The 17,772-nt window shown below is 37.6% G+C and overlaps 1 protein-coding gene and 1 pseudogene across 1 annotated transcript in view; one reads left to right on the forward strand and one right to left on the reverse strand.

The window, feature by feature from the left end:
- IL1RAPL1 (interleukin 1 receptor accessory protein like 1) overlaps positions 1–17,772 on the forward strand; it is a 1,482,206-nt gene that overhangs the window by 1,118,570 nt on the left and 345,864 nt on the right. The window contains exon 6 of the mRNA XM_004389949.2: positions 3,291–3,365. Coding sequence (XP_004390006.1) covers positions 3,291–3,365 — 75 coding nt within the window. The remainder of the gene's footprint in view (positions 1–3,290; positions 3,366–17,772) is intronic.
- The window catches only part of LOC101341802 (heat shock cognate 71 kDa protein-like), a 2,567-nt pseudogene continuing 535 nt past the window's right edge, over positions 15,741–17,772 (reverse strand).

A 17,772-nucleotide genomic window follows, 5' to 3' on the forward strand; every position in this document is an offset into this window, starting at 1 on the left:
GGGATCCTATTTTCTACTGTCCCCTAACTGAAGGGTACGTAGAATGAGGAAAAGAGTGAGAGGCTGCATCGTGAATAGTTAGGGAATCTTAACATCGGTAAGGAATGAATCCTGTACACAGCTTCATTATGCCAACTTCTAGATATTTCTATAACTGGCTGCTCGGAAGCAAAGTGAATGTCCGTAAAATTCCCCTTCTACTCTGCAGAAAGGCTCTGTGAATTGAGACATGTTCATAACTCTGTAAAAGGAGTCTAATTATTTTGTCAATAGGATGGTCTGAAGAATAAAATAAGGGATTGAGAATACTTTTGTTGGTGGATACATAGCTTTATTTAATGCAAAATTAGTGAGAGAAATATCTCTACTATAATTACTATTATTTTTGTAAACAAAACATGATTAGAATTTAAAATCACCCTCTGCTTCATGTCACTATTGTAGGACTCTCTTTAGTTTTCCAATGATTTGTGTGTGTGTATGTGTGTGTGTGAGTGTGTGTGTGTGCGCGTATGTTAGAGAGAGAGAGAGAAGTGTTCCCAAAAGGAAAGTTGTTTTCTTGACAATGAAATATCAGTTGGTCTAGTCGTGGTCTGCTGCTCATAATTTTGTTGGTTTTTATTGTAAATAAGTTGGTTGAATTTCCTTCCAGTCCCACCTTTGGCCATGCAGAAAATAAAGAGGGTTTTGTTTTTGTGTGCTTGTTCATTCTGGTTGGTTACTACCATTCCTGCATTTTGTTTACCAGTTCTGTCCTGTCAATTCAATTCAGCTAATAACTATTAAACACTATCATGTGCCAGACACATTTAAATAATGGAAAATTCGGTGCATATTTTTCCCCTGTGTCAGCAAAATTGGTCGCCTTCAAACGATTGTGGAGCAGAGCTGTATCTTAGCTGTGATGGTCACCCCCTTTTCGCAGTCATTTTGCCAATGTGTCAAATGAGTAGTTCAGCTGGAAGTTTCCATTCACTTTTATCAAAGGTTAATTTGGCAGGGGAATCATAAAATAAAGGTGCCTAACTGATACCCACCATAGCATAATAACAAAACATGGCACTTATAGATGATAGATTGCTCTGTAAGAGTACTCTGTTCTAGGTTATGGTTATTTAGTTGCACGTTTGTGCTCTCCTAACAGATTGCACACACCTTGAGGGGAGACTTCGTGCAGGGCTATGCAGTAGTTGCTGGACAGAATTTTCAAGGAACACATAAGAAAGGATTCAGAGGCAAGGATCCCAGTTGCTACCTTTGGCAAGCTAGTTGATCTCTTTGGATCTCAGATCCTTGATCTCTAAAACAAGGGAGTTGAATTGGCCTAGCATATTTTATTTTTATTGTTATTTGTAACTATAGACCACTGTAAGGAATAAGGGCAGGAACTAGAGTTATGCCTTCACTTCATTATTCCAAACCCCCTATGACTATGCCTGGCACATTATAGTGTTAGTATCACTTGATTTGAACTGAATTTTTTCAGTCAAAATATCGGTTGAAATACTGATAAGTAATAGCAGAGCTACTTTCGTGAAAGTGGGATAAGGGGCAGAAACCACAAGGCATGGAACCAAGCTCAGTGGGTCATCCCTTATCCCCGCCTTCATTTCGCCAGGCCAGAGGGGCACTGTGGAAATCATAGGGCTTTAGGCAAAATGGTTTAAAGATCGAAGAACTTGATAAGCATATATGTTTTCTCCAGCTTGAGCATTCTATGATTCCATGACTTTAAAGAATTCCTCTGCTAACTTGGAGTTTGTCCCATGAGAGTAATATGAAAGGTCCTAAGAATGTAACATTGTGCCACAGGGTGGGAGGTGGAGTGAGATAGAGAACCACACAACCATTTTATATTTTGGAACAAATGTGCTACATATGGATTTTATTATCTTTCTTGACAAATCGTTTTTTTTTTTTTTCTCTTATCATAATAAGATGGATGGGGTGTGTTTGAACAGGGAACATTTCTCTCAGCTACTTTATATTACAAATTGTTGATGTATCGTTATCTACTTGTAACTACATAATTACAAGATTTTATAAACTGATTTAATTTACTGAATCAACCAGTAATTTTGATGTCATAGTTACTCTTGAATTTCACTAAAATCATTTGATAACCAGAGATTAAGAAATGTGGCTGTTTGATTTATTAATAGTGAACCATTTTGCCAACATTTCTTTACTTGATACCGAGTGGAAGTTGCAGTGGTGGATTTCAAGGGACCTGGGTAGAGGCAAGGTGAAGGGTGGTGCTTAATGAAAGAGAACTATTTGTCTAAAGTCAAGGTAGTCTAGTTTAGCTAGGAATGAAGGATACAATATAGGAGACCTATATTCAGTATGCTTAACAGCAAACTTTTACATTTGTAGGATGCTAATTGAGAAATTGACAGGAGCGCAGAGGAAATATATGGAAGCTTAAAATCCTGGAGAGTATATCATGCAAAATAGCAATTAAAAAAACAAACCAAACCTGTTGCCATCAAGTCAATTCCAACTCATAGGGACACTATAGGACAGAGTAGAACTGCCCCATAGGGTTCCCAGGGAGTGGGTGGTGGATTCGAACTGCCAACCTTTTGGTTACCAGCTGATCTCTTAGCCACTGCGCCACCAGGGCTCCAATAAATACTATAAAATGTAACGGATTAAGAGTTTTGACTAAATTGTAAGTGTAAAGATATTCTCTGGGGGAATTTTTGTATGTATGTGTGGGTTTGTGTGCTTATACTGGTTTAATGTCACATTGCCACCCCATTTAGAGGATAAGTGTGTAGGAAATACTTAATTTAATTACTAAGTTATGGGGTTTGAGATAATGTGATCCAGGGTATGGAAACTAGGAATGGGATTAAGAAGAATGAGATATCATTATGCAAAAAAAAAAAAAAAAGTTGAAATATATGCTGCATATATCATGTGTAGCTTTAATTAACACAGAGAAAATCTACGGCATCCCTTAAAAAGGAAAACAAGGTGTGAATTGAAAATGTTTGGTGAAGCAGAGTCATCTGTTCTTCAGGACTGACAAATCCTGATTCAGTAATTCAACAGTATCATGCAACACGACTGTTACGCTGGAAATGTTATATTTGACTCTGTACAATGTAACAGCTTTTCAGCTTGCCCAAAGGTACTACCTGCAGCATGTAAGTCATTACTTGGCAGAGTGCTTTGACACACTACATTGAGAATTAAAAATCTTTGAGAAAATAAACTCTATTCTATCCTTCAGTTCCTGGAGCATAACAATAAGTTTCTGTATTATTATTATTCTTTTTCAGCCCCTCTGACTGATAAGCCACCCAAGCTTTTGTATCCTCTGGAAAGTAAACTGACAATTCAGGAGACCCAGCTGGGTGAGTAATTCCTTAATTCTAGTTAATACAGTTTTCTCAATACATTCTGCCGTTTAATCAACCTAGATCAAAACCTGGTGTAATACTCTGAGCAAAACCCACGTGTATTTAATGGGAGCAGAATTAGAAAATACCGACAACATTGTCCATTCTATCCCGGCAGCACATTAGTTTGGACCAAGCTGGGCAGATGGATGTAAAAACTCATGTGTTATTTAGATGGTTGTTGAGAAATGAGAAGGGTTGAACGTTTTAGTGATGGTATTATATTGCGATCTTGTAATTCTCAAATTGGTTTTAAAACAGGCACTATGGAACTATTTAAGCTCTAATATCCATTAATGCATTAAAATACGATTTCTGAACATAGGAGGAAGGGTACAAATTCACTATAATGAATGTCATCATTGCAGCTAAAAAGCATTTTTATCTAATCAAATATAATGGGTATTATGCTAGCTAAGTTGTGGATAATACATTAATAAAATGCAAACATCTTTTGGTGAAGGGACAAATAAGTTTGAGGATATGGGACCATGGACAAAATATAGTTAGATGAAAAAATTCAGTTGTCCACAGACCTGCATTCTAACATACTTATTTTAGAGGAGAGTCTAGAATTTCTGAGTCTGATTTAGCTATATTGATTTATACCAAATTATGGAAAAATTGCCCTCTTTATATAACTGTATACAGTACATTCAATTATATCCTCTTAGGTTTTATTTCAAATATAGTATGCATGTATATACCATAAACTGTATCAGAAAATAATTTGAGTGGGTCAATATAAAAGATTATCAGAAGTATTATTTAATCTGTATGCTCATGTTTATTAAGGAATTTCTTCTTACGTTAATAATTTGAGAGTGAAAACGCATCTATTGTATACAACCAAGAAACAATCAGTAGCCCATCTCTTAAGTTACCAATGCTATTTGTAGTTCCTGGAGTGAGAATTTGGATCAAAATTGTAAATCTGTTTTCCAAATAAAGATTACAGATGTGATAATCTTCACTAATCAAATATCCAAAGTTAAAATGCAAAAAGACATGTTGATGGTTTGAGAACCTATAAAATTATTGTGGTCAGTGGACTTCTAACACTGAAAACAATTATATTTGCTCACGCTGAGGTATGAACATATGCAAGATTTATACAAGTCAGGGTATTAATATGCTACTTTGATGGTAAATTCAAGCCTTTTGAATTAATGTCATATACAGGCAAGTAGAATTATAATTGCTATTTGGAGATGGAGGACTTCACAAGTGGTATTAATGCAATGCTGCATGCAAAACAAACAGCAATACTAAGATTATATCAAGCTGTTTACTCATGCTTTGTATGTTGAGGTATATTATCTTTTATTGCTATATTCTAAAGGAATTTTGAAATATAAATTCACGTAAGTGACCATGCTTGTACAGATGTTTCACTAACTCCTAGGAAGATGTATGTCTAAGTAATTATGCAAAACTATAAACATCCTGGGCCAGAGGGGATGGAGTTTATGGTACCTGTTATCTGCAGTGAACAAAGGGAACATGAAATTAATTGTATCTCTTTATTTGACAACATAATTAAAAGAGTTTTATGATTAATGGCTGCCCACTGGGTTTCTTTTTATTGTTCCTGAATTGGGAATAAATCAGATTGTTCTCTACCTCCTATTACAGTATTTTATAAAGTGGAATAATTTGTAAAGCTTTTTTTTTTTTAACCCTCTGAAAAGCATTACTTTTCTTGAACAAAGCTGTAAAAACCAAGTAAACCAACTTGAAATTATGACAATTTCTTATGCAAATTGGAAGGTTTGATGGTATATTCATTTGAAGAAATTTGAACATGTCTGTTATTAAAATGCTCCAGGAAACACTTTAACTTCTTTATTGTCAACACCAAAAGGGATTTGAATTCTATTTAGCTACCCAGTAAACTGGAGACACCAACCTGGGATTTGGATCCTTTTAAACAACTTTTGTTTTGTTTTCCTGATTGCAGTTCTAAGTGTATAGGAGAAATCATTCACTAGTTAGAGAAATTTAACCATAATCCTTGAATCTTCGAGCAACAGCTGATTTGAAATAACTACCATGCTAATGTTGTTTCTGTAATATTATTAGAGGAGATGACTAGCCAATTGCAAAGGGTACATGAAAATAGGAACAATTATTGAAGACAAAAAAAAATTTTTAAAAAGCTTGAGATACCTAAAATATACCTATTTTCTATAATATGTACTTTACTTTTTTTTTTTTTTACTTCCTTAGTGATTTGTTTTTACCCTTTCCAGATCTGGAAAAGTTTTCAATTTCAATAGGCTCAAAATGTGATATCAAATCCTAAGAAAGGGGGACTATGTGCTATGTGGCGAGTTGAGGGGGTGGGAGTAGGGAGGGTGGCTTGGTTCAGTGGTGGGGAAGATGTAAGCGGTGCCTACTCTTATGAGTAGGTGAGAATCTCCAACAGAGTTTCATTGGCCAAAAGTTGAGGGTTCTGCCTTAACATGTTCCTAAACTGAGAGTTGATCTCAGAGGATAATAAAACTCATGTATGAGTTCTAAGAAACCAATCTCACTGCCATCGAGTTGATTCCAACTCATAGCGACCCTGCAGGACAGAGTAGAACTGTCCCATAGGGTTTCCAAGGCTGTAATCTTTATGGAAGGAGATTGCCACATCTTTCTCCCACGGAGCAGCTGGTGGGTTTGAACTGCCAACCTTTTGGTTAGCAGCCAAGTGCTTTAGCCATTGTACCACCAGGGCTCCTAGTTATAAGAAAGCTTGTCAGGAATTACACAAAGCTGAGATGGTACATGGCTGGTGACGTAACTTGAACATGCTGCCTAGGTTACATCCACATCCAACTGACCCAGGTAACCGTAAATCCATCAGTTCTACAGTTTATTCGCAAATGTATAAACTTTATCGAGAATGAACTTAGATAAAATCATGAAGTGCATGGATTTATCTTCACCCCAGATTCTCTTTTTTTCTGCCATTTGCTGCCCAGACCTACCATTCCCTATCTACATCCTTGTGCCCTCCTGCTCTTCCAATTCCTTCATCCTCTCAAAACTGGAAGGAATCTGATAGTTGTCATTGAAACGGTTTCATTGTAGAGGACAAAGGACACTAAAAAGCACAGTATTTTAGGAAAAAAATAATATAATAGTAACTAAATTCATATAAAATATGTAAATTGGTGAGTTTGAATTTCTATCCATACATGACCACAGCCTGGCATTTTCATTTTAAGTGGCATCTGTGTGTTATTTCTAAATGTAAAAAAAAAATAAACAAACAAATAAAAATGTTGTTCCCTTTTGAATAACTTTCAGGCATCAGCAAATATACGGACAGCACTTTCTTGGGCAAAAGGCTCAGAAATCACACTGTACTATTCTGAAGGTCAATCAGGGAGGTGAGCCTGACTTAGTCCTTTCAGGTGGCTACAGTCAAGGGAATCAAAAGATAGACACCATTGTGAGCCTGAGCCCTGAAGATGTCAGTCAGAGATGTGGCCTGCCTGTAATGGCCTGGAGCCTGTTTCCAGAACATTCCAGAGCAGAGGATAGCATATTCCATTGCTACCAGACCTTCAAAAAGTAGAAATCCACCCTACCCTTGATACTTTATATATTTTCCAACTCAGAAATTGCTGAAAATTATCATTAATTACTCAGCAAGGTATGCGTATCATTTCATTTAAATTTTGGTTTCTGATTAAAAAAGTAATTACACAGGTTAATGGTAGGAATTTTGGGGAAATACAGAAAAGGATCTTGTTTCTTACACTTTACATCATAAATGTTTTCTGCTCGTAATAAATATTTTCAGAAAACACTCTTTTAATGGCTACATGATGTTCATGTAATGTCTTATAATTTCATATCTAATGCTAGAAATTCAAATTTTTCCAATATTACCACTTATAATGATGTGATGAACATCTTTCACTATACATTTTTTCCCTTGCTTTTATAATTATTCCAACAGGACAGATTCATAAAAGAAAAAATACTGTGTAAAAGACAATAATTTTCTTAAAATATCTTCTTAATATTTTCAGAATTCTTACCAGAGAATCTGTACAAACTCTAACTAGAAGTATATAATGGTAACTATTTCACCACACTGTCAGCAATAATGAGTATAACCACTTTTTAATCTTTAATAAAATAATAAAAAGATATCTCTTTATACATAGGGCTCTCAAAGGAAAGATCTCCTTCCTTGGACATCAAAATCACTTCCTCCTCTCTCCTCTTCCCTCTTCCCTCATTGAGCACAAGTACTCTCTCTTTTTTTGATTAGCCACATTTGGAAGGTTTCAAATAAATCTAGTCTATTTAGGGAAGGTTGATAAAATACACAAACCAAATTGCATGTTTACAGTCCCTATCCATTTTCTTCCCTCCCTCATCCAGATGCTCAACTGAGACCTTCCTCTAGATTCTATGTGTCTTGACAGCGTACAGAGTAATCTTGTGATATACTGTGGGTATATGGAACGTGTGCCCTGATAAGTGTACGGTAAGAATATGTACATGCCACAAAGGGCACAAGTCTCCAAAGTTTCCGGAAGAGAAAACATGGAGGATACAGAACTGAATAAGCTGCTTTATCAGTGCTCTTATTTATTTATTCATTTACTATTTGGTTTATTTTGTTCAAAGTTTACAAAAAAGCAAGCCCTTCATGTTTCTGAGAAAGTAACAAGGATTCAAAGATATTAACGTCTAGAGGAGAGTACTTGATAACAATAATAAAACCTCAAATGTTTAAGCATCTGACCTGATAATGGGACAAACACACACGTAACTTTCTCCTGTTCAACCATCTTCTGTTGCCGTCAAGTCCATTCGACTCATAGTAACCCTGTAGGACAGAGTAGAACGGCCCCATGGGGTTTCCAAGGAGTGGCTGGTGGATTCCAACTCTGACCTTTTGGTTAGCAGCCTGAGCTCTTAATCACTGCACCACTAGGGCCTCTGTTCAACTATAGACTAATTAAAATAAAATGTCACACTAGGAATTAACTAGCACTCCTTGCCTTGTTACACCATAGTATAGTTTGCAGAATTTTAAATTTGAAGTAGACTGAAGGAAAAATGTCCATACATTACATAATAGATTCTGATTGATATTTCTATAGGAAAACTCCTTGTCGTGAAAATTATATATTTAGTTTATTGTGTTGCTAAAATAATTAGATGAACTATATATTTAGTTTATTGTGTTGCTAAAATAATTATATGTTCTGGAAAGTTGCATACTGTTGATGGAGTATGTTCTATTTCAAATATGATAGCTGATGTTTAATCAAATGAGACCCTTTAGGGAATTATTTTATGGAGTGAAAATCAGCCCTCTAATATGTATTATCTAGGTCTATATTTTCATAGCTGTCATTTTCTTGAAATAAAACATACCTTTTGTGAATAATTTCTATTCTATCTTACTAATCCTGGGAAACCTTTTTATTTCCTCCCTAATATGAAGTAAAGTGTTGCTTCACCGTAGAAACAAAACAATTCAGGTGTTGAATTTGGTATCCAATTCTGCATGTGGTATACGAAGCTGTCTGTTCTAAAAAAATAATGTTGCTGAGTTGTGCAACTATGGTCTTCATTCCCGGAGATAGGAAAGCTGGCGTTGACTCTGTGTTTCTCCATCCACAATTACTCTTCTCATTGTCTTGGAGAAAATGCAGCGCTGTTGACATTGGTGTTATTGCATCATAGGAAATGTATCAAACATTTTCACGAACAATCTCAATTAAAAGAACCATAAAACTTCCCTTTATACTTTGGCAGAAAAACAATAGTATCCAAAGTCTAAGTTTTTTTTAAAAAATAATGTGTTTCTTGGCACTTTAAGAAAGACATGCAGATCAGCATAGATCTACTGGCTAAAATAAAGCTGGTTAGACATAAATTAGAGCTTCTGGGCAAATAGCCATCATAATTAAAACAAGTAAAGACAAATATAGACTGGTATTATAATTATTTAAACTGATAGCGTTCATTCTCCTCAATTCAAATTTATTATACCATGATAAAGCTAGGATAGGCTTGAAACCCAAAGAAGATGGACATGGGGGTTAGCACAGCTGTTATGGGCTGCTGATATCTGAAAGTTTGGAAGCCAGTTAAGCACTTGATAAAATGTTTTCAAAACTGGGGTACAGACAATATAAGTGAGTCAGCTTGTTCTTACTTTGGGAAAAGGCTAAAAGAGAGAGATGATGGGAAGAAAGCAAAGGTCCAAGGAAGAGAGTGTTGTCACAAAACCCATGCAGAGTCCATTGAAATTTCCACCCTCTGCTCTAGATCTTTTGCTGGACACCAACATGTATCACACACATCGCTTTTTTGCTACAGCATCAAACCAAACCAAATCAAATCCATTACCATCGAGTCCATTCCGACTCACAGTGACCCTATAGGACAGAGTAGCACTGCTCCATAGGGTTTCCAAGGAGCGGCTGGTGGATTCAAACTGCTGACCTTTTGGTCAACAGCTGCGCTCTTAACCACTGTGCCACCAGGGCTCCACAGCATGAAGGGTACTACTTTGTTTGTTTCTGGCCATTTCAAAACCATATATATATATTTTTTTTTCACAATCCTAGATTCAGGAACTTTAGGAGGTAGAAGTGTCTTAAAAGTTATCAAATCAGAGCCTTTTCATTTTTTTACTGATGAGAAATGGAGACCAAATATGGCTGCATGACTTTTACAATGTCACAAAATTTACAAGAATATGCTCATCATCATCATCATATTATAATTATCATTATTATGGTTACAATAAAAAGGAAACATATGGCAGAGTCTCCAAGTTCAAGCTGTTGTGTCAGACAGACCTAGGTGACAATCCAGCTCTGCTGCTTAACTAGGATGTGACCTTGAACAACCAGCCCCCAGTTTCCTAAACAATAAAAAAAGAAAACCATGATAGTATCTACCTTTATGCAGCTAGTGTGGATGTTTAATGAGATAACACATATAAAGGCTTAGTACATTATGTAACATATGTTAAATGTTAAATAAATGTTTGTTGTTACTGTTTGAGAATTTTAATGTTATAAATACAATGTTACATATAGAAGAAATCTGAAATGCATTTAATGTTATAATAATGTATACTAATGTTAGAATAATGGATTTTGAACCCCAGTGCTTATTTGATCATGCTTATATACTTACTAACGTGCATTCTATGGCAGCAGACATGAGCTTCATTACAGGGTAAATATTACCGTATTTTTACGCAAATAATGCTCATCTTCTGCATTTGTTTGCAGCACTCTCCCCCACAATGTATTTTCATAAGCGCACTATGCTAATTTTTTTACAGCAACTTGTGGAAAAGGATTGGCATGGTGCGCTTGTGAGGGTGCCTCCAGGGGAGAGGGCACAGCTGGCAAATGAACGCAAAAGGCACAAATTATTGCAAAAAATACAGTATTCTGGAAAATTAATTTCTATCCCCCCCAAGAACACAATATGTGTACTAAATTTTTTGTGCTTAAATGAAATTTTATCTTTAGAAATGATTGATTTTAGAATTCTTAATTCTTCAACAAGTCTATCCAAGTACAGTTGTAACAGAAGAAAATGATCCCCATCCTTACTTAGAAAAATAAATAATAATAACATTTGATGGACACTATGCTACATAAATTTATAAATAACCATCAAGAAAAAAGTAAGAGTAAAAAATATTCTTTTGCCAAACTAAGGAAATTCAGGTATAATATTTCTTAAGACAGGGACACAGAGAATAATTTTACAAAACAAAACATCAAACCATTATAGCTGTCAAGTTTCTCATGAAAGTTTTAGTGATAGTCACCGTCATTTTATAGAAAAATACTGCTTTCCTCCTGACAAGCACTGTTATCACGAAGCTTTCTAAGTCGTTCTTAATGACTGAAGTTTACTAGCATGGAAAAATGCAGTAAGTCTCCTCTGTTAACAAGAAATTCTTATGAATTTGCAAAGTAAATGCCAATTTATCAGAAATAAACCTACCAAACGACATTATGGTGTAGAATATGGAAAGAGGTTTCTGAATGAGTATGTACCACATGACTGATGTTCATTATAATAGAATCTATAAAAAGACCCAAATCATTTAAAATTTGAATATAAAGAGAGATGTTCATCCATAAATTTCCTCTTGAATTTTGGCTAAGTAACTGAGCATTCTGAAATTATATCCAGACTCTTCAGGAAAAAGAACTTGTGCTTGAATACGATTATGAAAATAGGATGCCAGTATTTTAATGTTAGAACAGTTTAATGTTAAAACACTTAGCATTCCAGTCATGCTTTAGTCTACCAAATTAATATGTTCCTATGGATGTGTGGCTAAATTAAATCATCATAATTTCTGAGAAGTGGTCCCTTCATTTTTGATTGATCTTTAATTAGCGGTGGCTTAACATGTCAGCTTTAAGAGGCTCTGTCCCTGTCATGAATTGAATTGTGTCCCCCCAAAATATCTGTCAACTTGGCTAGGTCACGATTCCCAGTATTTTATGATTGTGATTTTGTCATCTGATGTGATTTCCCTATGTGTTGTAAATCCTATCACTATGACGTAATGAGATGATTAGTGGCAGTTATATTGAGGAGATCTATAAGATTAGATAGTGTCTTAAGCCATTCTCTTTTGAGATATAAAAGAGAGAAGCAAGCAGTGAGACAGGGAGATCTCATACCACCAAGAAAGCAGCGCCAGGAGCAGAGCGCATCCTTTGGACCTGAGGTACCTGCGCTGAGAAGCTTCTAGCCCAGGGGAAGAGTGATGACAAGGAACTTCCTCCAGAGCCAACAGAGAGAGAAAGCCTTCCCTTGGAGCTGATGCCCTGAATTTGGACTCGTAGCCTACTAGACTGTCAGAGAATAAGTTTCTCTTTGTTAAAGCCATCCACTTGTGGTATTTATGTTATAGCAGCACTAGATGACTAAGACAGAATTTGGTACTGAGAGTGGTGTGCTGCTGTAACAGATACCTAAAATATGGAAGTGGTTTTGAAACTGTGAATGGATAGAAGACTCAGAAGGAAGTGAGGAGAACTGTTAACACCGGAGAAGGTGCAGATGATGAGAAACAGCAACAGAGGACTGGCCACAGCAGAAGACTGGCCGTGGCAGAGGACTGGCAGCAGCAGAGGAATGGAAACGGAAGAGAACTAGCAGCTGCAGAACTAGGGCACCAGCACCAGACAGTGCTGGAGCCAACCCATGGAGCCAGAGAGCTGAGTGCTTTTGCATAGGAGGCTTCCTGGTGGAGTGGGATGCCTCTGGGCACTTATTTGTGGAGCTAGGCTTGCCTACCCATGGAGCAAGTTAACTGAGTGCCTTCTGGCCAAAGTTTACTAGCGGAGGGGGGTTCCTCCAGGCACTTATCAGTGGAGCTACAGAGCTTTGGAACACTTGCCCCAGAAGGGCATATGTGGGCATGAGGCCCGAGGGCCGAGAGGCCAAGGAACCAGGAAGCAGAAGCTGAAGAGACAACATAGGAAGCAGAGCTCCCTCAGTCTCAAAAGGTATGGCCACAACCTCTGGGGCTTCAAAGGGTGGAGCCATGCCTCTGGTGCTTCTAAGGGTGGACTAGGAGAATGGTGTGCCAAAAGCCAAGGGAGCAGAGTTGCCATCCCAGTGGGCCTAGAAGGTGGAGCTGAAGCCCAGGGCCGAGGGGCTTCCACTCAGAATCTGGAGAGTGTGGCCAATACCTAGAGTCTGGAGGGCAGGGCCATTGTGTAAATGGTCTCAGAGAACAGAGGATTATTTTCAAGCCTCGAAGGCTAATGTAATGTGTTCTGCTGATTGCTTGGTGCCTGTTATGCCTTCTTTCCCTCCAATTTCTCCCATTTGTAATGGAAATGTCTAGCTTGTGCCTGCCTGTTTCACCATTGTACCTTTGGAAGCAGGTACTTTGTATTCTAGGTTTCACAGGTGAAGAGGAATTTTTTGGATTTTGGACTTGGAGTTGATTTAAGACTTGCTATGATATGATGGGGTAAATATGTTTTATATGTGGCAAGGACATGAATTTTGGGGCACCAAAGGGTAGAATGTCATGGACTGAATTGTGTCCCTTAAAAATATCTGTCAACTTGGCTAGGTCATGATTCCCAGTATTGTATGATTGATGTCCCTATGTGTTGTAAATCCTATCACTATGATGAATGAGATGGATTAGTGGCAGTTATATTGATGAGATCTGCAAGAATAGATAGTGTCTTAAGCCAATCTCTTGAGATATAAAAGAGAGAAGTGAGCAGAGAGACACTGGGAACCTCATACCACCAAGAAAGCAGCACTGGGAGCAGAGTGTGTCCTTTGGACCCAGGGTCCCTGCGCAGAGAAGCTCCTAGTCCAGAAGACTGATGAGAAGGCCAGCACAGAGAGAAAGCCTTCCCCTGGAGCCAGCGCCCTGAATTTGGACTTTTAGCCTACTGGACTATGAGAGAATAAATTTCTCTTTGTTAAAGCCATCTACTTGTGATATTTCTGTTATAGCAGCATTAGATGACTAAGACAGTTCCCCAGTCTCTCTTAAGCAGCTAATGATCATGGAAGATTTATATGCACAGGGGAAATATACTATTTAAAGAAACTCTGCAGTGAATAATTTTATATAAGGATCTTTTTGTAATTGAATAACTACTCCTATAACTTCTCTGTGGTAGTGAAGATTTTTACATTTTCATAAGATAAAGTTCATCAATATGAAACTGTAAGTAACATTTCTAACTCACCCAGGTTGAAGTTCATCCACCCATCACCTCATGTGACTTCCTCATGTCTATCAGTGGAAACTAATATCCCTAGTGTGACATTCTGCCTCCTTGGAGAAAATATTAAATTTTATTCACCAGCTGCGATATCAACAGTATTTCATTTTAACTTAATTCTATGGAAATTGATGTGGTAGGGTGGAATATTTATGTAACCGGAATATCTTATGCCCCATTATGACAAATGAGTTTATTTTCATAAGGAATATACTTTGAAGGCCATCCTACTATGTGATTGATCTGCCTTGGTTTTATTGGAATGCATCCTAATAGAATGACTTCCCATGGTGTCATTTGTCTTTCCATGGTTAAAACTGTGAGGAGAGTTCTTATTTTCAAATTTAAAGGGAGAGTGTTGTATTTTGATTCTTCTGAAATTTATATGGCCCTTCTCATTACATCATTCTGCTGATCACTTATTTTTATCTTAATGTATGCATATGTATTTAATGACATTTTAATTTTTAATATGAAAGTATATACAATGCAATTTGATCTGTTACTTTATGAATGAGGCTGTTACCAAGCTGTACCTAAACATATGCTCCAAAACATGCCAGATGCTTACACAGGAGCCTAATGCACAGGGTATCCAGCAAAATCTCATGAAGAAGCCTTTTTTCAATTCACCACACACAAGCCCAACACTACATTCTCAGAAACACTAAGCATCTTCTTTTTAATTTTATAATTTAAATACATATAATCTAATTGCAACATGTACTAATGACTTGAAAAACAATAAGAAGAAAGAATAGAAAAAAAGCTTAAAAAGGAGGTTTTTTTCCAAAATTCATCTTTACCAAATTAAGTCTTGAGCCAATGGCCTTGTCGGAAGACTTCCCCTACTTCCACTTTCCTTCTGCAAAGAGTATGAATGAAGCTTTCAAGTTGCTTAGGACACCAAGGGATTCAGTAATTCTCTCTCCCTCCTACCTCCCCCAGTGGTCTTCCTAAACTCACAGGCAAGCTACAGGCCTTCTCACCCTCTGAGAGTTTCTAGCTTAATAAAAGTAGGGCACCCACCTCAAACTTGATGCCAAAGAATCATGTCTACAGAACGTTGGCGGTTCTTTGAGTAGGATGAGAGCAGAAGAAAGTGCATTACCTATCTGGCAAAATGAAACCAAGTGCATCCTGTCACATTAAGCCATCACTAGATATAGGATACTTACAAAATGATGAGTTCTAGAAAATTTTGAGATAACTTCCACAAATATTCACTAAGAAGCCATTATGTGAAATAGCTTAGGGAAAGTTCAGTGAAAGTGGTTTTGTGTTTTCTTCTTAAAAGAAAAACAAAGAAAACAAAATGTGGTGCCAATTTTAAGTACAGTTTTATTTAAGACATTGCATTTTTCACTTACGATACAGTGCTAATATAGTGTTGATTTCTTTTCCCTATGCATATTCCATATTCAAGTATTGAGACTACACAGAAATTCCGTATAGCAGTGTAACTTTTAAAACTGCCAGTGAATGTGCTGCAAATTTGGGTCCTTCAATTTTTTACTGTGGAAGAATGTTAAGATATCTATGCTCAGGGATTGGCTTAATCAACTTCTTCAATGGTGGTTCCTGAAGAGGCACCACTAGATGGAGGAGCTCCACCACCAGGGAAGCCCCCAGACATTCCTCTAGGCATGCTTCTGGCACTCTGGTACAACTTAGTGTAATGATGGGGTTGCAGATTTTCTCCAGCTCTTTCTGCTAATGTTCAAATTCTTCTCTCTCTGCTGTTTGATTCTTATCAAGCCCGTTGATAATTTAATTATACTTGTCAAGAATCTTCTGTTTGTCCTCGTCATTGATCTTGCCTTGAAGTTTTTCATCTTCAACAGTTGCTTTCATGTTAAACGCATGGAATTCAAGTGAATTCTTAGAGGACACCTTGTCCCTTTGTTTCTCATATTCAGCTTCATACTTCTCAGCTTCCTGTACCATATACTCAATGTCTTCTTTACTCAAGGAGCCCTTGTCATTAGTGATGGTAATTTTGTTCTCTTTTTCAGTACTCTTATCCACAGCAGAGACATTGAGGATGCCATTGGCATCAATATCAAAAATGACTTCAACCTGAGGAACACCACAGGGTGCAGGAGCTATGTCAGTGAGTTCGCACTTGCCAAGCAGGTTGTTTTGTCCTTGGTCATGGCACTCGCACCTTCATAAACCTGAATGAGTACACCAGGCTGGTTGTCAGAGTAGGTTGTGAAGGTCTGAGTCTGCCTAGTAGGAATGGTAGTATTGTGCTTGATGAGGACAGTCATGACTCCACCAGCAGTTTCAATGCCAAGGGAAAGCGGAGTGCCAAAAGCAGCAAATCTTGAACATTTTTAGATTTGTCTCCAGATAAGGTGGTTGCCTATGTAGCTGCACCGTAAGCAATCAGCATTGATGCTCTTGTTCAATTCTTTTCCATTGAAGAAATCCTGAAGTTTCTGAATCTTGGGAATACTGGTAGAACCACCCACCAGGACAACGTCATGGATCTGTGTGTTGTTTAGCTTGGCATCCCTAAGGGCTTTCTCCACAGGGTCTAGGGTACCACGGAAGAGGTCAACATTCATTTCTTCAAATCGGGCGTGGGTAATGGAGGTATAGAAGTTGATTCTTTCATAGAGAGAATCAATCTCAATACTGGCCTGGGTGCTAGAAGATAGTGTGCTTTGCATGTTCATGAGCAGTGCAGAGTTGATGAACAGCCCTCATGTTCTCACTGATGTCTTTCTTATGCTTGAGCTTGAACTCGGCAATAAAATAGTTGACCATTTGGTTGTCAAAGTCTTCTCCACCTAAGTGAGTGCCTCCAGCTATAGATTTGACCTCAAAGATTCCGTCTTCAATAGTGAGGATTGACACATCAAAAGTGCTACCTCCTAAGTCAAAGATAAACACATTTCCTTCAGCACCAACTTTTTGTCTGAGCTGTAAACAATAGCAGCAGCAGTTGGTTCATTGATGATTCTGAGTACATTGAGGCCGGCAACGATTCCAGCATCTTTGGTAGCCTGACACTGAGAGTCATTGAAGCAGGCTGGTACAATGACAACAGCATCAGTAACAGTCTTCCCAAGGTAGGCTCCTGCAATTTCCTTCATCTTTATCAGAACCATAGATGACACCTCCTCTGGAAAGAAACTTTAGGTCTCTCCCTTATCCTTATATCCTATTTGGACCTTGGGCCTGCCTGCATCATTCATCTTCATGAAGGACCAATGCTTTATATCAGACTGGACAACAGCATCATCAAATCTTCTTCCAATCAGACATCAAAAACTGTGTTAGTGGGGTCTTAGTCATCTAGTGCTGCTCTAACAGAAATACCACAAGTGGGTGGTTTTAACAAAGAAAAGTTTATTTCCTTACAGTAAAGTAGGCTAAAAGTCCAAATTCAGGGCATCAGCTCCAGGGGAAGTCTTTCTCTCTCTGTCGGCCTTCTCATCAATGTTCCCCCAAACTAGGAGCTTCTCTGCACAGGGACCCTGGTCCAAAGGACACGCTCTGCTCCCGGCACTGCTTTCTTGGTGGTATGAGGTCCCCCAACTCTCTGCTTGCTTCCCTTTCCTTTTATCTCTTGAGAG

This window comes from Trichechus manatus, unplaced genomic scaffold (assembly GCF_000243295.1).
Source record: "Trichechus manatus latirostris isolate Lorelei unplaced genomic scaffold, TriManLat1.0 scaffold00269, whole genome shotgun sequence".
Lineage (NCBI taxonomy): Eukaryota > Metazoa > Chordata > Mammalia > Sirenia > Trichechidae > Trichechus > Trichechus manatus.